Source organism: Penicillium oxalicum, chromosome III, assembly GCF_001723175.1.
Source record: "Penicillium oxalicum strain HP7-1 chromosome III, whole genome shotgun sequence".
Classification (NCBI taxonomy): Eukaryota; Fungi; Ascomycota; class Eurotiomycetes; order Eurotiales; family Aspergillaceae; genus Penicillium; species Penicillium oxalicum.
Genome location: NC_064652.1, coordinates 3,478,641 through 3,501,369, shown reverse-complemented (window position 1 = coordinate 3,501,369; position 22,729 = coordinate 3,478,641). Strand labels below are relative to the sequence as shown.

Here is a 22,729-nt window from a genome sequence, read left to right as displayed (position 1 = left end):
TTCATGTTGCAGCTTGGCTGGCCCGGCCTTGAAACCATTTGGAGGGGTATCATCTCTTGCCTCTCTGCCTTCAGGCTGTATTTCGGCGCTAGCCGGAACCGGTCAAGGATTCTCGTTTTGTGCAACCAGGTTCCTACCAAGCAAAGCTGACCGTCAGCACAAATGCGCGCGTAACTTCATTCTTGCAGCTGCATGCCACACGTCGATCGGGTTTCTCCTCTGCACTCCTGTTACGCCTATGCGGGCTGACTTGCGGGGTGGAGTGATGCGCCGAATATACAGGACCGCACGGTCCTAGGGACTGAGGTCAATTGACATCCTCCTTTGGCTCGGCAAAAGATAGGTCCACTCTAACTCCACATTTCCATTGTCCGCAGCCAATGAAATCATGCCGCGCTTCCTCCAGTGCCCAACTCTCCAAACCCAACTTTCCCAAACCCAACTTTCCCAAACCCAACTTTCCCAAACCCAACTTTCCCAAACCCAACTTTCCCAAACCCAACTTTCCCAAACCCAACTTTCCCGAACCCAACTTTCCCGAACCCAACTTTCCCGAACCCAGACACACCAGCGTTGTTACTAGCTCTCCTGAAGGCAGAATGCTTTGCGATTTTGACATTTTTAGTCATCCAGAATCATTACCCAGGCTAAGAGAAGAGCTGAGGATACTCAATGAGCAAATCAAGATCGTGCAAGGCCTCGAACACGCCAAGACCCGGCTTGCGGCAAGAGCTTCATTGGATTCCAACACCTTAGCAAAATGTGACGTGTTTGTGCGCTATATCAACGATAACAAATCAGTCAATTTCAACTCTGAAGTCCGCAAGCTAAATCTAGACGAGCTTGCATTTTGCTCAATCAGTTTCGAAGAGAGACGTCTCAAATCTGTGGCCTTCCACTTCAAAGCGTGCAGCATCCGGACTTACATGACGAAAGCTCAGGTTTCATGCCTAGATCGTCCAGATATTATGAGACGGCTTAGGAGACTTTCTACGGAATCTGAGAGAAACATATTCCTTGAGCTCTATATGGCCGCCGAGGAAGCTGCCCAAGACGTTCATGGTAACTCACTGCAGTTGGACGCCGTATCGGATGAACAGATGATTGATGGTAGGTATACACCAGGCTGCAATCGAAGATAAATGCTTACTTATAATCCCTCAGCGCTACCTTCCCACTATCCTTCTACAACGGCAAACCAGCCTGACGCCTTTGAATTTCCTGCGGCGCGTTGGACTAACATCGAAAAGGTTTTTCCAACGCGAATTGCGGCAGCCGCTCGTCAAGTGCCTCCGCGTTTAGTCGATCCGAATATAACAGACTGCGTCCGATCAAGATTCCCCAGGGGACGGGCGGGTGGTGACGCGCTTATCTGGCTGGATCTTGAAGCTGTTGGAATACAGCCAATGCTGTGTGGCACTGGCCCCGGAATAGAAATTGCCCAGATTCAAAGGGTCCTTGGCGATACTATTTTCCATGCTATTGAGAAGAGCGACTTGTGGAAATGGGAGAAAGAACATGGACATTTGAACAAGACAGAGTGCGTGAAGATTAAGACGTATTGTCACGTGGAACTTCGAGTAGGCTACGACACGAGTATAGCGCAGATTTTGTTCAATTGACAGAATAACAGCCTCTGTATATAGTCGCTGAGACATCCTTTGGCAGTTCTATCAAGCCATTACGCGAGGCCTGCTTCGTATTCCAAATCTCATGGCCTGCATAGAAGAAGACCACCTCCTCGCAATTTCGACAAAGGAGGACTAGAGATTCAGAAGTCGCATCGATCGTTTCAAGCGATACATATTTGTCGACATTCTTTAACCGGTCGTCATCCGCGGATAGGGGTTTCCATCGCGACTCCTACCGGAGTCAGAAGTGGTATCGCATACGTTAGTTAGGAAACCTTACCAAGTCTTCCCTCGTTGTCATAACAGCCAACGCAAGTACTGGAGGTGGGGACACGTTGCCTGCTTGATTCAATATCTGATCGTGCCTCGGTTGAGTGTTGGGGGCTGGCGAAGAAGAGCGGGGCGGTTGGCCACACAATAAAAGCCGACGGACGGCGGTTTGTTGTGACGATGTTCAGAAACTGAAAGTTTTGCCTCGTTCTGGCATCACATTCACGCGGACACGGATGGGGAAGAGGATGTGATGATGATAAGGTTAACAGCAACAGGGCGATATGGATGAATATGGAAATGTGCTGCGCGTTTTGTGAGAATTTCGAAGTGGGGGAAGTGGTGGGGCAGGTGCGCATGTGATTGGTCATCAGTGCAACTTGTTGACCAGTATTTCTTGAACAAGGTCTTCGGGTCAAAACGGCGGCAACACAGGGATTCCGGTCAGGCAGCATCACTCAATATATCGGATTGGTATAGCTTAAATCATTGTACTTTGTCCACTGGTCGAAGGGGTCGCAACTCAAAAGCTTTGGCATTCGAGGTTGAGTGACAGTTAGCAGATGCCCTCCGGCCCCTCCACTTCAGACGCAAGAGTCAAATTAACGAAATGCTCGTTGGCCTTATTTACTATCAGCATCAGTATTCACTTTATCCCAATTTCACTGATTCAGCATATCTTTTCCACAAAATCCGTGTTGACGTGGCAGCAATCAAGGTCGGACGCCACGAGCAGAAGAAACATTTCTGCTAGTATAATGATATCTGTATCTCCTGCAGACATCATGTGGCGCCGCGAGTGCTGACAGTGTGGAGGTTCTAGCAGTCTTCGATACTGCTGAGGCCTTACTAGATGGTAAGTTGTCCCCCCTGATACCAACTAGCCTTATACGGTAACGTGGCATTCGGGACGTGGGAAAAGCAGACTCCCGCTCAGAGGTTATCTTAGTTTAAGATCAATCTCAAATATCACTCAATCGCTGGCATATGCCATCGCTCCTGCTAGATCCTATCCCTCTTCTCAACAGACAACAGAAACGTGGTTGACAGCTAAAAACGTGATGATACCGTGATTCCGAACGACGATCTTAATCGTGCAACCCTGAAATCACCAGCATGTAGGGTGTTGCAATACCGAATAAAGGGCCTGATATGGCTAATATCGATGCCAATTTCTTTTGTACAATATGACGATCTTGTCCCTTGCCCGGTGTAGCGCGTTCCAAGTAAGTGCTGCTATTTTATGAGGCAGAGTTATCAGGCCAGCCGGTAGCTTGAGTACAGGGATGAAATTTTTCATTGGCTCGCGGGGGCGAGCTTCGGATTGGTCGCCGGCGAATGCCAACGAAAGGCAATGCAGATATAATACTGCAAAAGACAGGTAGCAAATTCAAAACGAACACCATTGCTCGTGGTCCTGCTCGCAGGCCTTGACGAGGCATGTACCTCATTTCACACGCGCTTCTCTCTGGCCATCTTCTGCGAATATATTTGGGCTTTCAACCGCCCCTCCCCGGCTCGCTTCATTAGGGTGCATAGTAAACCCAGTATTACATTTCTATCGGGCGCCATCCTTTCCCTTCCGTCACACTACTCTGAAAGGTCATCATTTCTCGTCTTCCTCCATGCCAGGAGCCATTTGTCGATTGTCTGAAACTGGTTCAAAAGACCTGTTCTGATCAAGAGCATAAAACCATCATAGGAGTTATATCCGCCAAGCGGCCACAGCCCAAGCGAAGCCGAAACCAAGTGAAAAAGCAGCGAAGGAGATGAGCAGCCGACCATTGAGACGCTTGTCGAGACTCCTACAAGAAGGCGATAGAATACCTCTTTTGCCTAGGAAAAAGCAAGAAACCGGAAGAATCAGTCTAAGTGCTTATTTGTATCGAATCAACAGACGCGGTTCACCGCGATGCGACTCCTCGGAAACCAGGGAATGACTCACGTTCTACTCAGCGGCCCGTTACACCAGAACAATGCGCGACTGGATGAGAACCACTCGTTTCGACTAAAGAATCGGTCTCCGCAGGGATGGGACCCTGACGCAACCAAAGGCTTGCACAAGGCGTCCAGGCGGCCTCTTGCATGCTGATACACAACCTCGTTACTGATCAATATCTAAAAACCGAGACTCGCTTGAGCTCTGCTTAATCCCCTTTTACGCCCATTGGCGTATAACTCTAGCCATCAGTTAGATCTATCCTGATGGTATCCGGGGTCGAGAAGTACTTTCAATGCCGGTTGGTCGTCTGCAAAGGCGGCTGGCTAGGACCCACAGTCCCATGCTTTCTAGGACTAACTCAAGACCCACAAGATTTGATGCTGGCTGCTTCTCCGACTTTTCCTTCACCTCCGCTTCTGTAGATATATGGCATCAGGGTTCGTTCCGTCGAATCTTGGAGCATGGTCTCAGTATAGATGTCCACAGCGATTTCTCTGCCCTCGATGATCAGCTCCGCTGGTACTTGCCATGGTGCCTAAGCAAATTCATTTCTTGCGTCTGGATTATCACGAACGGTTGACTGATTGTGCATGCCTTTACCTAGCTAATTGGTATTAGTGGGCACTCAGCAAATACCTAGAAGACCACCTGCAGAATATATATATTAGTAGATTCTAAAAGGTGAAGAAAAGGGAGGCTCCCCACTTGAAACTGCAGGGCTGTGCGACACTTGCTGAGATACGCCTGCCCTTTCGCGGTAGTGATGGAACCGCCATTCTGTGTAAAGCTGACAATCCAGACATCGTTCAGTCTCATCGCGGCTGTGTGCACTTGGCGATGTTGCGGCGCGTTTAGGACCAATCTTCTACTCTGGCAGCATTTGATGAGGTCTGTAAAGCAGATCGAGTAGAGAATGTGCGAAAACAGAGGCTGTTGTGGAACGCGACTTCGTGGCTAGAAGGGGTCCGACGTGCACTCGGACACTGCGGATTATCGTACTTTGTCTGGTTCGACAGAAAGGCTTCTGTCCAAGACACGAATTGCCCCAGTCAGTATTTTTCGAGGTTATGGAGCAATGGTTCGTTCATAATCCTTACGGGTGATCGGAGCGGATGTAAGTATCAACCCGAACTTGGATTGCTAAGGGGAAGCACTGCTTGGCGATGGTTAAGGATATACTTATTCAAAAACAATGACGATGATCACAAAAACGTCAGTGGATCATACGGGTGCACCAGTGGAATGATATGGCTCTGAATTACTAAAAGGACCTGTAGCTAGCAATTTGGAAGTCACTAGTACAATCTCGGCGGTAGATAGTTCCCTCCTTCTGGGTATCCACCTGCTACGTTCCGACAGACGAGCAACATCACGTGCGCTAGCAACATCACGTGCGCTAGCAACACATCATCCAAACCTATAATCTTTCGACTGGGTTACACTCCGAAGTTCACCGTGCTTCGTTCTTTCACAATGTGTGGACAGGAGGAAGTTCTCTCCCTTGATCTTGAGGATAATGACTTTCTCTACCGAATTCGAAGGAAGTCTCGAATTGTGTACGTGTCGGTGTTACACGAGGACATAATCCCTTCAGAGGAACGCACAGATGGTTCCCGAATTCTCTCAAACCTGAGAGCAGTTCCAAATTGGAACGGAGATTGGACAACACTTACTATCCGGAAAACCCCAAAGGGTGTTATTGAGACCACTGTCGACGAATTTCCACCACACTCCTTAAACACCGCGGTCATTCATGGCAAAGATGCGCCATACTTCAATATCTTAGATCTTGTGCCTTTTTCTCGGATTAGCGATCGCGTCTCCAGAGTGGTGTTAGGTGACAAAACGTTGGTTTTGAAAATCGCCAGGTTTCGACATGAGGTGCCAGCGCTACAGCGGGAGGTATCAACATACGCTTTATTAGCGTCCCGTGGCTTCCCCCTTGCTCCTAAGGTGATTGGGTACGCTTATGAAGGAACGATAAACCGAACGATTGGTTTGTTGATGGAAGATATCGCCGGGAGCACGCCAGGCTCAGGAGATCTTGAAGATTGCCAAATAACCGCTCGACTCCTTCATGACTACGGTATCCTCCATCGCGACCTCAACAGGTACAATTTTCTCATGACGGATCACGGCGCGATTGTCTTTGACTTTGAGGTCGCGGTTGTTAAGGAACATGGGGGCAGAGGAATCAAGCGAAGAACTTATAAGCCTAGTGAAGAAGTTTGAGGACGGTTCAGGGATAGGAAAAACGCTGAAATTTCTCCTTGCTATCTGTCTTTATCTCCAGTGGGCGCGTACATCCAGTTCAACCCTCACTTTTTGAACAAGCCCTGCAACTGTGTGTTGAAGTCTTAACTACTACATACTTGATCGACAAGCTTGAGCATCGCTCATCTTTCTCCGCGTGTTTAGCACACTTAACGAATTGACCATCTTTTTCATGATAGCACGAGTATCGCACGCGCTCCTGTGTGCAGACCTCGTACTTATTTGGCATTGTGGAAGCCTAGCTTCTATGTCAGTCTCTATCCGAGCCAGGGTACGTAAAGGGAAAGGATGACCTAGGACGTCTTATGGACCGGCAAGGGTCTATGTTTGCGGTGGGCAAGCCTGATAACTTGTGCGTGGGACTGTTGCTATGCTTTTCCCGTCTGTAATTTCGTCAGTTTCAAACGACTATCGCGTACCTCTGCAAAAGAGAGCATACAGGAGGATAAACTTGTTCTTATAAATTGCACGATGTGAGAAAGCGATATCAAAAAAGGCTCTGACCGTTTGCAGGATAATGCCCTAGATATATATACGAGGTCAGTAGCATTTTCGAGGCTTAGGGACTTCTGGATACGCTTATACGACATCAAGAGGTCTCCTTGAGTTGGAGCCTAGCAGAATCGTCGTATCAAACTCGAACACGTCAATCTCAATACTACTGCACTAGTGCCACTATCATATCCACGGACTAGCGTAATGTACGCAAAGCCTCGGTGTAACTATTGATTAAGACTACGCTAAGATCAGGGGAGACTATGGAGAGAGATGGGGAGAGAAGGCTGCTTCTTCTTTCTGATTAACTGCGTCTGTAAGCGGTCTTTGGTATTCAACGAAAGGGCAGCATCTCTATTTATTTGCTATATACTAAATCTGGTATAATATGTTACCTGTTGCCGGGCTTTGACATTTCCTATGCTTCCACCTGGAACTATTTTGGCGCATTATAGAGGAAATCGCTTGGGTACTGTCTATATTTTGAAATGCTGATGCGCTATTGATTGCGTCTACTGTTAATATCCTTGTCAATCGACTGCATTCGTTCACAGTATGACAATACCAGAAGCGCTACTCGACTTTTCTAGACCCACTTTTCTAAACCCCACTTTTCTAAACCCCACTTTTCTAAACCCCACTTTTCTAAACCCCACTTTTCTAAACCCAACTTTTCTAAACCCAACTTTTCTAAACCCAACTTTTCTAAACCCAACTTTTCTAAACCCAACTTTTCTAAACCCAACTTTTCTAAACCCAACTTTTCTAAACCCAACTTTTCTAAACCCAACTTTTCTAAACCCAACTTTTCTAAACACCAATTTTCTTACTATCTGTTTTAGGTTCTAATGGAGTAGATGGAGTGCATAGATGGTTCTTCAGGTCTCAGATAGTTTTTTTTGGATGTGCTCGTGAGTCCGCATAATAATCTTTGCTGGAAGGCTCTGTTCTCCACCCATTCACTGATGTTGTCTTTTATAGGAATTAACCGTCAACTTGCCGGCTGAAATTACTCCTAATGCAAAAATCTGTGCGCAGTCATAACTGTACCATGCCACGATAATGACCCTAATGCCCATCTAGTGCGGCGGTTTTCCGAGAAATTCCTCTCGGTATTGGAAGTCAGCCGCGAACAGTCATCAAGGACGAATGGCGGCTTAACAAACGGGGCATGAGAACTTCGCTTAGTTGAAGACATAAGCTCATCATGGCGTAGGATATTATTTTCATTAGCAACGATCTGCCAGCGAGCGGGCTTGTGGTGACTGTGTTCAACAGACATGGACCCACCAGTATGCTTCTCAGACATTTTACGCCGAAACTACAGCAAACCCAGTGGTGAATTCTCAGACGGCGGCTATAGTCACTGTACCTAAGTGATCTGGATGTTGATATCTCTTGCCGAGCTAATAGAATGACCCTCAGGAATAATAGAGAATGACATTGCTAGACAATTCTGTCAAGGCTACACAACATTGGAAGATAGAGACGGAGTGCTCGAAGTGCGACCTAAGGTTCTGGTTGTACACTATCGATATATGGGATTCCGGAAGTGTTTTTGGCAGGAGCGTAACGAAGCAAGCCACCTGGAAAGTAAAGAGTTAGACTAAAACGGGAACTTCAGGGAACCCCAGCGCTCTGAGCTCTCATATCACTTCTGTCAAAGTATCGCACTCTTCTTTTGTAAGTCACGAAGCGTCTCCGGGGTACGTCTTCGCAAACAACAGGTAGGGTACAGGAAATTTGGGACTCTGGATATGCCGACTATAACCTTGACTAAGGCAGTCAAAACAACGGTGTATCTCCGAGCTTGAGAATCTTCCTAAAGTCTCGGGCAGCAAGGAAGCAATACAATAACATCGGAAAAGTCGTTACGGTGGTCAAGTCCCAATCTAGGGAGCCTCTTACGCGGCCGAATTATGCTCTGGCCAAATCAATCAACTATCTATCAAATTGCATGCTCTGGGGACCCTAGTCTACTGATTTCCGCGGTTTTCCAAACGGACACAAAGCTAGTCCTAGAGAAATCGCATGAACATACGAGGAGACCGCAACTCTGGGCAACTTCTCTCTACGTTGAGCACGCGCACCGGAACACATGCTTGGTCAAACTATACCTCCGCGAGTTTACCTATACCGGTCTATTAGAAGAATTGCTCCTGGGAACTCCTACAATGATTAACTTATTGATTTATAGACTGTCCCAGCCGAGGAAGCCGCTAGATACTCCTGGAATCATCAGACTCTACGCTATTTCGTGGACACGTTTAAGATATCTTTACTGATTCGCTAATAACACATGATTATCTAGATTCCCAGTAGCTCAAAACGGTAAAAAGTACTTCTGAAGACGTCATAGAGACAAGTAGTGTCAGTTTCGCCGAGGGTATATATTTAAACCTGCTCTCCGGAAGCGATCGCCCTCATAGTTTACCGGTTAACCATACCTTTCCAGGGGGGTAAACCACTCCCGTACATTGTCAAATACCGGCTATGGTTACCCCTGAGTTGGGCACGTTCGCCAATCCCATAGTGATCGAAGATAATCTTTCCCCGTTAAACTCAGCTTCCGATCCAGACATGACCCGGGTTAACGACGGCCGACTTCAAGATGAGCCAGACCAACTTGGTTCCGATGCCGACACTGAGATAATGACCACACCAGAGTTTTGGGGATCCTTGACCGGTGGAAACTTCGCCCATCTAGGGGAGCATGAAGCAGCTGTTGATCCGTTTTCTATTCATGTGTCCATCAGGTCGCCAGTCCATGAGGATCTCACAGGCCTTCCGTCATTCGAACAGTTTCAGCCGGACCACAAAGCATTTCAATTCACTAGGAATTCATTTGACAACTCCTTTGGGGCAGCAAGGATGGAGAGTGCTATGAAGAGGCACGGAGGTACGCTCAGCCAATATCTATTTGAGACTATTATGCTGAGTCTTCCTAGGGAGCGAACAAAGCATGAATCGAGGAAAAGCTTCTGGGACCGAGGGACCCAAGAAAGACCCCAGCGTGCCTGATACTTTTCCGGTAACCCGCAATGCTGCCCCGCAAGAAATATCAATTCAAGCGGATAAAGCCTTCGGGAAGGGCTTTTCAAGTAGTCCCTATGATATGGGACCTACAAAACCCAGATTATCGCTTGAACCAGCGGATAATATCAACGAAGCCCGGTTCTTAGGTAAAACTGCCTTGGCCTGGGGTTCTTCCATATCTACTGCTATTGGCGATGAACTAGCGGCGATTCACGATCATATGGAGCACTGTCGGAAGGCAGATTGTCTACAGGCTAAAGCATTTTTTGATGGGATTCAGCCCCCTCGTTAGTGATTCCTTGCTATTCGCGTTGATGCAACCTCTGAGACTTGATTTTACAGAAAGCTCGCTACCAAGCCACACAAATAGATCCGCACCGCTGCAGGGACGAAACGACGAAGGCCGTGTGACCATGCGATTCCATGTCCCAGGATTCCAGAGGGGGCTGAAAAAGCCAATGGAATTTTTAGTCAACCAAGTCATCATCCGAACAGCTTTCTTTCCGCTAGAGATACCTTGCAGTCTAGAGACTTTCCGGCAAGACGACATTCTCTTTGGGCGAGGTGCTGCGGTCATCTCTTTGGAAGGAAAAAGCCCAAGATTCTTTGTTACCTTCTCCCCTAGGGTTCACCAGAACGATTACGGTACTCAAGTCCGTGCATCACGCAAACAGTCAGAGGGGATTGTGATAATTGAATCAGCTGGGCCACAACGAAAAAAGGGAGCCAATTGGTGGCACGGCTTCACCGGGAGAGTTTCTATTGAACTTTATAGGAGATGGCCCCCTTTAGCCTCGGATTACGAGGAACGGGAAGACTTCTTTGGCCCTGTTGTCCTGAGCGTTCACTCAGACAACGTAGACCCAAAATTCTTTCTCTCCTTCTCTTCCGGACTGTCTTCAGCTGACCACAATCCTCACTCGCCTGCACCTGGTCAAGGCGTAAGTGCACCCTCAATGGCTAGCGACACTATTACTCAGGAAACAACGGAGCAAGCTGGTACTTCTGTGGATAACTTACCACTTAGCTCCCATGTGGCATGTGTGAAACGCAAGTTTTTATCCGATGGGTTTCAATTTCAACCCAGACGATCGAAGAGACTGGCGAAAAAAGCTCTGATCCAGCAATGACAGTTACTCTTCCTCTTCCAGCCATTCTAGGAACTTCAGCGATGGCAAATACAAAGATAGAGATATTTCGGCAATTCATTAGGATAATAGTCGGAAGGCGGTGAGATTATACCCTCAGGCGCCATTAAATGGCGAGACGTAGGAAAATATGTAGTTAAATCGTAACAGCCCCTGAAGCCGCACGACGCAGACGATTAGCCGTGATGGAGGCAGGCCCTATCTGCGATTTTATCAATCAGACTGGATTTGCTTGGTTCCACTAATATGTGGTAGTTTAGCATCGAAGTTCAGAACAACCTCTTGCAGTCAATAATAGTGGAAAGTTCACCCTCGACTTCTCGAATGTCAGTGTACGTCCTAGGCGCAATACGCGCGGACACACACGCACACACACGCACACACAAAACATTCATTGACACCCGACGTCCAAGCCGAAATGGCAACTATCACCGATCAATCAATACAGGTTCTAGTGTGCAAATGCTGTATCTCCGGGTGCCCATCGGCCCCGCGAAACAACGTGTGGATACTAGCATAGTCAGGATGTTGAGACACCTCCACTGCATTTCTTAGACATGACTCGCAGAACAGCCAACGCACATACAAATAGCCTGAATACGAACCAGGCTGTATACACGTTCTCGTTTGACTTGGCCTTCACTATGCGCAGTCTTCCAGGGGCAACAAGAGAATCCAACTACGAGTCGCTCTGAACGAAGGCAAACTATAGGCTCTCGGCAATAGCGTGCATTGCATCAACCACTTCATAGTGCGATTCCCCTCCTGAATCCCGTGGGATGATCCGTGGTCAACACACCGGAGGGACGAATAGGGGACGATTTTTCATCAAGAGCCGTATGACACTGTTCCTAGATCTAAATATAGAAGACGGTGGAATAACCTCTCGAGTCTCCGCCTCTTCGCTTTCACGGGCCGCCGAATCCAGTATAGTTCGGTCCTCGTCGCCCGAACCACCTCTCGCCGGCTCCTAGGTGTTGCCCCATGAGCTATTTTTGCTGATTGATTTGATCAACAAGACTCTAAGCTCGGTTGGGCTATCAGCATAGTAGGCAAGGATGATGGCCATGGCAGTGGAGCGGGATATCGGGAAACAGCTTTCTCAAGCGATGGAGAGGGATTTTGACAGACCTGGCATTGATCGACTCGAGGAAGGGGCGGTATTGTCATTTCCATTGACATGATTGAGTATGGGCTGAGGAAGATTTTTGAACGGAACTCTGATGCTTATGTATATCATCCGTTTTCTTTCAGGCTGCGATCTGCTCTCGACGTGAGTATGAGTACATACTTCATGCTAACTTCGCAATTTAACCAAACTGTCAGACAATGACATCCACGAGCCTCAGTAACAGCAAGTCTCAGGATAGGCAGGGCTGCTCCGGCGCACCGAGAGATCCTGGGATCCGTCAAGGCCGTCCTTGGGAGCAAAAACTTAAAACTCACTATGGATTGAGTGAACATCTCCTAGGATAGGCGTTGCATGTCGTAGGAACTACGAAATTGATCCTGGGGCGTTATCCGCCCCAGGAAGCATCGGTTTGATTCTGGAATGGTCACAATGTTGCCATCTCCTCTAAGTTCCAAAGTCATGGCTCAGAGAACGCCTACGATAACAATAGCTAAGGTTGTCAGTCATGGCGATCTGCGCTAGACTTAACAAAGAACGCGATATGAACTGATCTTCTTGATTGATAATTTCCCGTCTCGTATGTATCCTGTGAAATCGTAGAATCTAACAATATCAAATGAAGAATTGGCTGCCTGCTCGTAGGGACGGTGCTCCTGGGACAATCGTGCTCTGGGGCTGTGAACTTAGTTTTACAGTAATTTCATAGTCGCTCTGCGGACGAGACTTTCGGGGGTTCACTCTGCAACTCTCTTCGACGTCAAATCCATTGCCGCTAGCCTACAACTTTTTACAGGCCCACATCGTGCCACCGCTGGGACGCTATCGTTGTGAGAAAAGAGCAGCGGTTCTCATGCATAAGAGCCGATTTACACAGAATGGCCCGAAAGGAAGCAATGTAGTCCCAGCGGTGGGGTTCCCAGTCCCTGTAGTGAGAGCATAAAACTCAATCGCATGAGGGCGTTGGCTTCCCAGGACGCGGCTCCACTACTGGGTAGGGGAATAGCTGGTAAATTACTAAGGTGCCTCCTTGCTTTGTCCAACTTGATACATAATGTGGCTAAAAAAGGTACGACTATTAGGTAAGCGAGTCGCCAAGGCGCTGGCCTTGAGACGAATAGATGGGCCCCAAGCCCGCTTTCAGTAAATTGCCCCATAGCCAATCAAAATCATGAATTCGCGATGAAGGACAAAATAAGAGATGAGATGTGGAGATGTGACAAGACCGGCTCTGGAGGCATTATCACCCTCGCAATGAAATTATACAAGTCCTAGTATTATACCAATCGTAACTCTTCTGCATCAGTTCTCCAGATCCTCGGCCTTGATCAAACTTATTTACGTCTTCCCTTTCCCTGATTGTCAAAATAATTTTTGCTCTATTTCCTACTCCCCTTTGTTTGTTGACTCCTAAGGGTTGTAAGCGATTAGTAGACGCTTCGTGCCGGTATCTCTATTCCACTACCAGTCCCTCTCAATTGAGAGGGATCGACACGATACTATGGTCGACGGATCTCACTATATTAGCCTGAAAAGCGAAGCTGTGCATGATTCCTGTTGCATCTTGATTTGTTTTTGGAGGCATGGAGGGCGCGCGCTCAGTGCTGCGCGACCGCAATCCTCCTAAGAACGCCGAAGGCTAAATCTATTGCGACCACACTGACTGTCAGGCTCCGCCGCCAACGTTCCCTCGTCCCTGTAAATGGAAGTAAGCTAATTCTGATAGACCTACAGGTCTACAAGGCAAGGAAGCAATCTGGAGGCGAGATAACTGGGATTGGGAAGTCTAGGGAGAAGGAAGAAGAGAGAGAGAGGGAAAACCCAAGATGGGGGAAAAACCCTCAAGACACATGACCGCTGCTGGGCCTAGCAAACATCTGGAGAGGGCAAACTCTCTCAAATTCAATTCCTTTTTGACGCGTTATTCGCTGACTCTTGTCCGTACTAACTCGTCATTATCAGCAAACATATGAGTAAACACTATCGGTCTTTCAAGTGCCACGAACCTGGTTGTGACACGATTCGGAGCTTCACCTACTCTGGCGGCCTTTTAGGCCACCAGCGTAACGTCCACAAGAAGAACAACGACTCCAAGAAGCCCTTGATGTGTTCCTATGCCGGTTACGACCGCAGCACTGGCAGCGGATTCACGCGAAAAGATAACCTTTGGGAGCACTTGCGCCGTCGCCACAGGCACACCAATGAGGGTCCAACAGCCTCCACCCTTAAGGATATGCTATGGGAGCGCGCCAACTCTGGTCTCAAGCGCAAACAAGATTCACCCAACGGCAAGCTTCTGGATTTCGATAAAAATGGCCACGATCTCCGCAACGAAGTCGAGCGACTGCGTCGCGAGGTATAGGAGAAGTATCACCGTCTGAAGCAGCTAGAGCGCATCGTTACAGATCTCCAGAAAGCCATCCGTCAGCTGTCCATGCCCGAACACGACCCTCAGTTTACACAGGCAATGCCCTCCTCCGCTCAGTACCCCGGGTCATAGCTCCTATAATTCATGTACCTTGAGGTATGACACGATGCTTAGTATGATGGTGAAATTTCTTCCGTCCGTAGCCCGAGGTATGAAATGAAGTTACTATGTCTTCGGCAATGATTCACTCTGCATCCGCCCCAGGCTCGGTCCAGATGATTTACTTGGTTCTCTATTCCTGGGTTGGGATAAACGAAAGGGAGACCTGGCTATGTAATGTTGAGAGATCTAGCTCCATTGGTTTTAGCGATGCCATGGCTGCGGGAGAGGGCAGTGTGGTCTGTAGCAGAAAATAGCCTGCTCAAGGACTTGCACCCACAGCAGTGGTGTTTGAACTGAATTTACGTCTTTAAATCTATGCGTTAGACAGGCCGATGACTCGCAGTAGTTCTTACTACTTGGATTTGAAAGCGCCGCGATTCGCGCGTGGCCAGGTTAGTGTTTAAAACAAACTCCACTCCTGGTGGGCAGAAGAATTTTTTCCCAGCAATTTTTGTAATGCGGCGAATGACTGCATTCCTTTTTATCGTTTCTGTTTTCATACGCTATAATATGGATGATCGTTGGAAGCGGGATTGTGAAGATGGTTGGAATTTGAAAGACGCTCTGGCGCAGCCAAAGTCTGAGCCACTGATGTCCCTATGATAGCTTTCACATCACCACTCAAAATCTCGAAAGCACCATTTAATTTGATCTTAAGACCCCAGGAGACTGTCTTGCGACTACGGGGTTGCCAGCACTATTCCTACAGCCTGAGTATCAGCACGGGCTAGAACATGCGTGGACTCTGTGTCTTGACCTGATTTACAGTTCAATTTTGACTAGCCTGTTAAAATTACCTTGGTATAATGGCGCTATGTATCGCCTTGCATTAGCGTTTCGAACTAGATTGATTTACTGCCATCAGCTCTCATCCGTCGCCCCTACCAGGTCAAGGCTGATCTTGTTCCCAAAGCATAGGCTATATCCAGTCTAAATTATAGTACTTGATAAATGGCCTTCACCGAAGCAGACAGAAATACCAAAAACTTAAATAGTCCTTTGTCACCTCTGCTGGTCTCTAAAAAGCTCTGTTCTCTAGAAAGACATTTTATATATCATTCAATCCTCATCATTTAATCCTCGCAATTTTTCGATTGATATGTGCTTATCTGAGCCCCCTTTCAACATGGCCCGAGGCGCGTACGACACCACCGGTGTTAAAGAACCAGGAGCACCACCACCGCCACCGAAATGACTCAGCATCAATACGGCGATATTACATCAGTACGTCTGTACGAGCCACACTGTCGACATAGATTCTGACCAATAATTGATCGGCATAGTTTGAATTTAAAGGTCTCTGAGGGTCGACATATTAACTCGCTGAGTTAACATGCGGCCGTCCATGCTAGGTTGTGCATGAAATCTATATTAGTATCAGGGCTGCCATTACATTTGGTTGCCTTGTGCTGAAGAGAATTGACATTCTTGGCATCAAAGAACGGACAGCCATTGAAAGACCCATTCTTCACCAATTTTCAAGGCTCTCAAAATGATCAAATTACTATGGCCCGTTGTTTTGTGTATATATGTGAGAGAGTTTGCCCTCTCCAGATGTTTGCTAGGCCCAGCAGCAGTCATGTGCCTTGAGGGTTTTTCTCCCGCTCGTGGGTTTTCCCTCTCTCTTCTTCCTTCTTCCTGAGATAGACTTCCCAATCCCAGTTGTCTCGCCTCCAGATTGCTTCCTTGCCTTGTAGACCTGTAGGTCTATCAATATGGTGTTGATGTACTATTGTGTGGTCGGCAACGACAGGGATTATATCAGACTTGGTTTTCCGGCAACAATCTAATCCATATCAACTCAATCAAACCAAACACCTGAGCCTTGCCCGAGCTACACAGGTTCTTGATCTCTTGCATCCAGTCGCATTATTTTCAAGGATTCCTCGGCCCTTGACATCTCCGTTTTCCCTTCATGTAAAGAGTCGGCGAGTGCCTGTAGCTTCCCACAGGTCCACTTGGCTTTTACCGCAGCGGAGGTCGCCCTCATCTCCTTTCACCCGTTCCAGGACCGTACTTGATAAGAACTATCGTGGAAGAATCTGATGTAAAGGTAATCTGGGCGGCATTCAACGGTATTGAATATGATAGACTCGCCATATCTCAGCTTGTTTACTTCAACTTGTTGCATATGATATATCTCATCTTTGCATAACAGTTTAAGGAAAATTGTTTTCAACCGTTTTGTTACGAACCTCAAGGAGCGCGGGAGCCGCAGCTACTTGAGGGACGGCCGTGGGTCAGTCACTCCGCAGACGCTAGGAACTAGCGCTGTTACGTGCGTTTCGGTATACTTGAGTGAGCCCGGGAAGGCCCCGAGGCGAACACTCAGAGCAGGAGCCAGAGTCGACCGTAGGTCGACTCTCGCGGGAAGTGCGACGTGGGAATCGGCCGCTAATCTACCGGCACCGAGATTGCGTTTCCGGTGCAGTGTCTAGAACCTTTAAACTAAAACTAACTTGAAGCTTACAGCAACAAGTTCACTCACCCCAACATAAATATTTCGCCTCTTCCCGTTATGACAGATAGACATTTTGCAACATGACTTTACTTTGTTCCTGGGTTTTGATCATTGCTCTTGTCTGTTCGTATGGGGTCACGTACGCAGAGTTTCGTGATTTTACTTCACCCGCGAGGTCCTCCGGGAAGGTCTCTGTCATCCTGAGTCGACTTTCCTCAACGTCTCAATTCGGCGGTACGACAAACTCAAGTGGCTATGGTGTGAAATACATTGGCAACGTCGGCGATCCCTATGGAAGCAACATCATTGAAGTATCTGAGAGCACGGCCAATCAGTATAAATATGTTTTACGATTCGAAGGTCCAGTGGGAGGAGAAAGGTGGACTGTGGTGATTTGGAATAAAATAGGGCCGGATGGTTTGCTAAGCGGTTGGTATGGCCAGGCCTGCAGAAAATTCATCTTGAAGTCCGGTCAATTTCGGTACATCGCAATCGATGAGAACTCTCAAGGAGGGTGGGCTGCTGCCCCCGGAGATTCTATACCGGTCGACTCTCACGGTGGTTACGCTTCTACATGGGGCGAGTATGATTTCGGTTCAGTCATCAACTCTGGCTGGTCAGGATTCGATGTGTCAGCCATAGCCGCACAAAATGCGGGCCTACCAGTCCAAGGCATGAAAATTTGCGATATTCTCACCGGTATCTGTTCTTTTGTCACGAAGGACGCTACCCTTATCCACAATGCCTACATAAGTTCCCTTGCCGAAGTTGGCGGTATCGGAGGTAATCTCTATCCTGGGCCAGTCAGACTCGCCGTGACGATTGGCTACGATACTGCAGCTTAGCCTTGAACGGGCTATTTTACATAGTTTAAACTAATAGGTCCCGCGGAATACAATAAGCCATCAATGTATTCTTGCTTCAGTACCTGGGAAAGATCCCTGTATACGGCTATCATAGCCATGAAAGACAATGCGATTCATAGGCTTTAAATGAAAGGCAGAGCTATCTGGCTGTTTTAATATATGGTTAAAGTCCATGCTTGTAGTTTTGACAAGGTTCTGCATGGTTCTGCAATTCCTGGTTGGTAGGGCCCGAAGGGGTCTCGGCAACAGATGAGCGTTCTGATCTGAACCACAGAAATCGAATTTGGTCAAAACCCTTGCTGTAAACGTAATCTGCGGCTGGAAGGCTTGACGCGTAGGACGTCTATCGATTGTCGAATGATAAAGTAAGAAAGCCTTTTCTTTGTTTGAGCCAAGTACAGAGTGACGAGTAAACAAAAATTTGTGTAATTCCGGTGCTAGTAAAATGGCGGCCGTTTCCTGCGTCGCGCTAACCGTCTCATAGAGTAAGAGGGTATCGTTCGTGTCGGTTAGCCGTAGGCTGCTTCTGGCGCCTGCCCTAAATGTCTTCCCTTCGGGTCCCTTGGGGTACGCCCAAGTATACCAAAACGCACGTGACAACGCTAATCCCTAGTGTCCGCAGAATGATTGGCTCACGGCCGTCACTCAAATAACTGCGGCCCCCGCGCTTCTTCGAGGTCCGTAACATAGCCGCGTAGATCACCGTTTACAAGATAAACCAGATACACCCTGATCAATATTTCTAATTTTAGCTAGCTTTTTTTGGTACACAGTAGATAAAATTAATTCAACCACAGCTTCGATACAATTATTTTCTCCTTCCTGATTCCGTACCTTTTCTGGGTATGCACACGTCTAGGACGATACCGAGACCACGAAGTGAAGTTCGTAGGCTCTCTTCGATTGCTACAAAGTGTCGAGAATAGGCAGTACCGACACTTTGAGACAAGAATCTTCGATCTCTGTGGGACTAGAATCGGACTTTTTGTTTCCCTAGGTTCTAGACAAATCGAATACAGAATCAAGCCCTGGTAACAACGCCATTAACTCTGTCCCTCCACAGTCCTTGATTCTAAAGTACCATCACAGCCAATTTAAAGGCGAGAATGGGTTCAACAACTGGATGATCTTTTCCCCGGATCAAGACATTCGAAAGGTGATGATTGTTGCGAATATGAAGGGCTGGACTGACTCAGAATGAGAGAGGGGACAGGACATGGGAGGACAGGACATGGCCACGCTTGCCACGCCTACCACGTGTACCACGCGCGCAACGCGCACCACCTCAAAATTGGGGTGTTACTGTAGCTCCTTCTTCTTTCTCTTTTCCTCTCTAGCTCTTGAGATTCTCGAACACCACGCAGACAAGTTTGAATGAAAGTTTATGAGTCCTTCTAAAGCTTTTTCCAACTGGCGTACAACAACGATTAAGCTCTTAGGAGATAGCTAGGGTCTATTCAAGCAGCTTCGCCTAGAGACTTGGGTTAAATATGTGATGGGCCTGTCATCAGTGACCTTCACCGTATTCGAATCCTATCATGACAAACTTGCATTTTCGCTTTTTACTTTTTTATGTTATTTCGCTCGGAGACTAATAAATACCACCTCTCATCGCAAGTACGTGGGATCGTATAGCCGCTAAAACTATCGGACCCAGACTAATGGTATCTTAGATAGTTCAACAGACGGGCCGGTTCTTGCATAACAGCATCAGACACGCTTTGGAAAGCTTCAAGAACGGGGGAAAATATGAGAAGCTGTATCTCAATACCTTGAGTATTACTTATTTATTAAAGATGCTCCTTTTGCGGCCGGACAAGGATGTGCTTCTCCAACTGAGGGTCTTTGAATCCTGCTACGCTCGTTGGCGAGTTTCGGATCTCGCTCAGGGGCGCGAGTTTTCTATTGAGACAAGTTTCCTCTCCTTGCTCAATAGCCACTCAGCACCAGGAGTCGCCACCAAGCCAACTAGGGCCGTCCTGAACGACTTTTCCTCCTTGTGCATCAACAGTGTGTTGACGTATGACAACAAAATTCAATCTCTTAGCACTCGGTGGGATCGGCTCTGTCATGACGCGCAGGACCTTTCCACAATCGAATACTTCAGCGAAAGGCTATCAGAGTTATCAAAGATGGGTACTACGGTGGGTACAAGCACTGTATATAAGCTGACCTGCTTTTCAGAACCTGCTGCATCGGCAGAACTTCTATTCGCCTTCAGCGATCTGGCTGGTCGCCACCTCGAACCGGTTTTCATAGAGTACATCGACTCTTCCAGCAACTATCAAGTTTACCGGCTGAAACTACATGAAGCACTATCACTCGCATATTTTTATCCTTTTGTCGTCGATCTGAAACGGGGCGATCGCCAAGCACTGCCAGGGATCTTTAGTTTTGTTCCTTATGACCGAGCTTCATGGCAGGGTACAGAGGCGATCACTGAAAGGTAATAGTGGCGTTTTTCTAGGCCTTGGCCAGATCAAGTACGGACAAGGCCTTATTTGGACCGTTTACTAGCTTCGCATGGAGGCCAAAATTTGTCTGAAAAGTCTGAATGTAAGCGGAGAGAATACCCAATGAATTATTCATGGTGCGATATTGTCGTCCTTTACCAATGAGTTTCTTTCAGACCGTCTTGCTATCATATGCCTATAGAGGCACACAAATTACAGGACGGATACTTGGCGTTCCAAGAATATTGAAGAACAAAGCGTATATTCGCAACTTCCCGCCCATGAGCACGTGCGAGCTACTCGGTCCATTCAAGGCTCCTCCCCAGCAATTCCTAGATAGTAATTAACTTGGTCCGTTCCGTTCTGAAGTTTGCCGCCGATGATTCCAAAAGAATAGTAATTCGCAATCTGACAACCTTCATGAAGTTTTTTTGCCAGACCGACAAGATTACCGCATTCCGTGGAGATATAAGCAGAGTTCTGTTCTATCCACGTTAGGGTCACCGCTCTGCTAGAGCCTCGTTTACTGCCACCTACATAATTGCAGAAGAAAAGTCCTGACTGATTTTGGTAGGCCACTCGGGCGCAGTCTCCAGCTTGCGCAACACATTGTTGGCCTTCAACATCCGAAAGGTGCTGGATATTATTGAGTGTCGGATCTACATATGCGATTCCCCGTGAGTAGTAGCAACTGGGTTGTTCCTGAATAAAAGTAGTTAGTTAGCGGGGCTTGTACATGTCTTTATCAGAAAAGGGTTAAACCAGACATCGACGTAGACACCGCCAGGAAGTGCCGGGGCAGGAAAATGTGGCGGGGTCAAGGCCTATTCATGTCAGTGTTGAATCTGTATTGAAATTCGGTTGGATAGTACTGCACTGGTCTAGTATTCAAGCTTCGATAGAAAACTTTGCCCACAGAGGGCGGTGACCCAGCGAACTAGAAAGATCAGCTCCGCTATATTCGCTCGGTTGGACGACTAACCGCTAGACCAGCGCACAAAGAGGCTGCGAGTAAACTTTGTAGAAAATTCATTTCTTCCTCAAAATAGCGGTTGAATATCTGGGCCTGCCGTGACGTGGTTGTAATAAAGGTAACGTGTGCTTTATATATATCGTGGATCGGGTTGAGCGCGAGTAGCGCTGCGCAGGTCTCACGCCCTCATAATTAAGCCTGGCACTAAATGTATTCTCCAAGAAACATCCACATCAATTTTTGAACATTCAGCCAGATTCCCAAATAAAGCCCACATGTGCGATGTGACTTTTTGAACTGGGAGAAGTCCAAAAAAACTAGCCAAAAGCCCCTTCGTTTTCTCATCTCGGGGGAATTTTAATTGCTTAACCCTGCTTTCGCATTAATCTACCTCAACAATTCATGATTTTAGGACTCTCCTCTTGCCTGCCATTAAAAAAAAAGCGCCAATATAAAATCCAGCCAGAACCAGCGAGAACCTTTACTGCCCAGAAGCCGGTCTCTGGTGACAAAAATCAGCAGCCTGTTTAGCAGATTGTCTTCATGATCTTGAATATTCTTCTCGCGGCTCTAGCCACGACTACGCTCGGACAGCTTGAAATCAAGCAGTTTTCTAAAAGTGCATGTGACTAGCTCCGCAGCTAGCAAGGCCATCGATTCGGAGACTTCGATTCAATTTAAATCGATGGACGCGGCCATTCACTTCTTCTGTCCGAGGATTGTGACTCCCAGCTGGAGTTTGCTCTTAGGAATTGTGCGTTATTGCCGTCCATATGTTCTGTTATCTACTAATTGTGTTTAGGCCTCAGTGGACCTTTAGTAGTCTACCTGGCGCTAGAAATTTCGCTCACCAATGATTCATCAACTCGAACGACAAACAGTCAATTTGGGAGGCGGGAATTTCAGCAAAGTGCGTCAGCCACTGACTGCCTATGCGCCTCGGTTACGACCGTGCTGGAGGCGAGAGCCTCTTCGGCTCCAACCTCCCCCACGTCGGATGACTCCTCGTTAACACAGGCCGGCTCCCCTTCGGCGACAGCAACACATGACAGCAAGGCCTTCTGGCCTAGTTTCCAGATCTTCCGACACGCCTGAAGCTCTAATAACCGGTGTAACTTGTCTTATAAAGTATATTGTCCTTCACCCGAAAGCTTTTGGCCTACTAGCATAAGATTCTAGGCACGTAGACTATGTAGCTGGCGATAGATGTCGCTGTTCGGATGGAACCACCCCTAGATTTGCTAGTAGAAACTGCATTCAGTGCCTTTGAATACATATTGTAGTGGGGGATTTGGTTGCATGTACTTAACGGCGGATGTTCGGTAGTAGGAGATGCCTGAGAGCCTTACCGTCGAGAAAGGTTAACTAGGACCTAGCTTGCGGGATCGATCATCACACTTGATCAACAGTTTGGACGGAGGATTCTGGACAGTCTTTACAGTCGGATTCACACTTGCAATGTCACACTCTTTTTGATTCCTGCCTTTGGTACCTGACATCGGATCTCACGATTACCTTGGA

General features: G+C 47.5%; 6 protein-coding genes across 6 annotated transcripts; 5 read left to right on the top strand and 1 right to left on the bottom strand.

Moving 5' to 3' along the window:
* Positions 1-380: 380 nt before the first annotated feature.
* On the top strand, positions 381-1,622 carry POX_c04612 (uncharacterized protein; the record flags this gene model as incomplete). The annotated part of the gene is made up of 2 exons (XM_050113476.1): positions 381-1,110; positions 1,165-1,622. 2 exons carry the CDS (start codon positions 381-383, stop codon positions 1,620-1,622), a joined length of 1,188 nt encoding a protein of 395 aa, XP_049971032.1.
* Positions 1,623-5,316: 3,694 nt separating this feature from the next.
* On the top strand, positions 5,317-6,075 carry POX_c04611 (uncharacterized protein; the record flags this gene model as incomplete). Its single annotated transcript, XM_050113475.1, has 1 exon — positions 5,317-6,075. One exon carries the CDS (start codon positions 5,317-5,319, stop codon positions 6,073-6,075), a length of 759 nt encoding a protein of 252 aa, XP_049971031.1.
* A 3,030-nt stretch (positions 6,076-9,105) lies between these two features.
* On the top strand, positions 9,106-10,778 carry POX_c04609 (uncharacterized protein; the record flags this gene model as incomplete). The annotated part of the gene is made up of 3 exons (XM_050113474.1): positions 9,106-9,511; positions 9,561-9,935; positions 9,991-10,778. 3 exons carry the CDS (start codon positions 9,106-9,108, stop codon positions 10,776-10,778), a joined length of 1,569 nt encoding a protein of 522 aa, XP_049971030.1.
* Positions 10,779-13,894: 3,116 nt separating this feature from the next.
* POX_c04608 (uncharacterized protein) lies at positions 13,895-14,425 on the top strand (the record flags this gene model as incomplete). The annotated part of the gene is made up of 2 exons (XM_050113473.1): positions 13,895-14,281; positions 14,339-14,425. The coding sequence occupies 2 exons, from the start codon at positions 13,895-13,897 to the stop codon at positions 14,423-14,425; spliced, it is 474 nt and encodes a 157-aa protein (XP_049971029.1).
* Positions 14,426-16,996: 2,571 nt separating this feature from the next.
* Positions 16,997-17,761, top strand: POX_c04607 (Allergen; the record flags this gene model as incomplete). Its single annotated transcript, XM_050113472.1, has 1 exon — positions 16,997-17,761. The coding sequence occupies one exon, from the start codon at positions 16,997-16,999 to the stop codon at positions 17,759-17,761; it is 765 nt and encodes a 254-aa protein (XP_049971028.1).
* Positions 17,762-20,531: 2,770 nt separating this feature from the next.
* POX_c04606 (uncharacterized protein) lies at positions 20,532-20,861 on the bottom strand (the record flags this gene model as incomplete). Its single annotated transcript, XM_050113471.1, has 3 exons — positions 20,532-20,567; positions 20,652-20,715; positions 20,773-20,861. The coding sequence occupies 3 exons, from the start codon at positions 20,859-20,861 to the stop codon at positions 20,532-20,534; spliced, it is 189 nt and encodes a 62-aa protein (XP_049971027.1).
* Between the last annotated feature and the right edge of the window lie 1,868 nt (positions 20,862-22,729).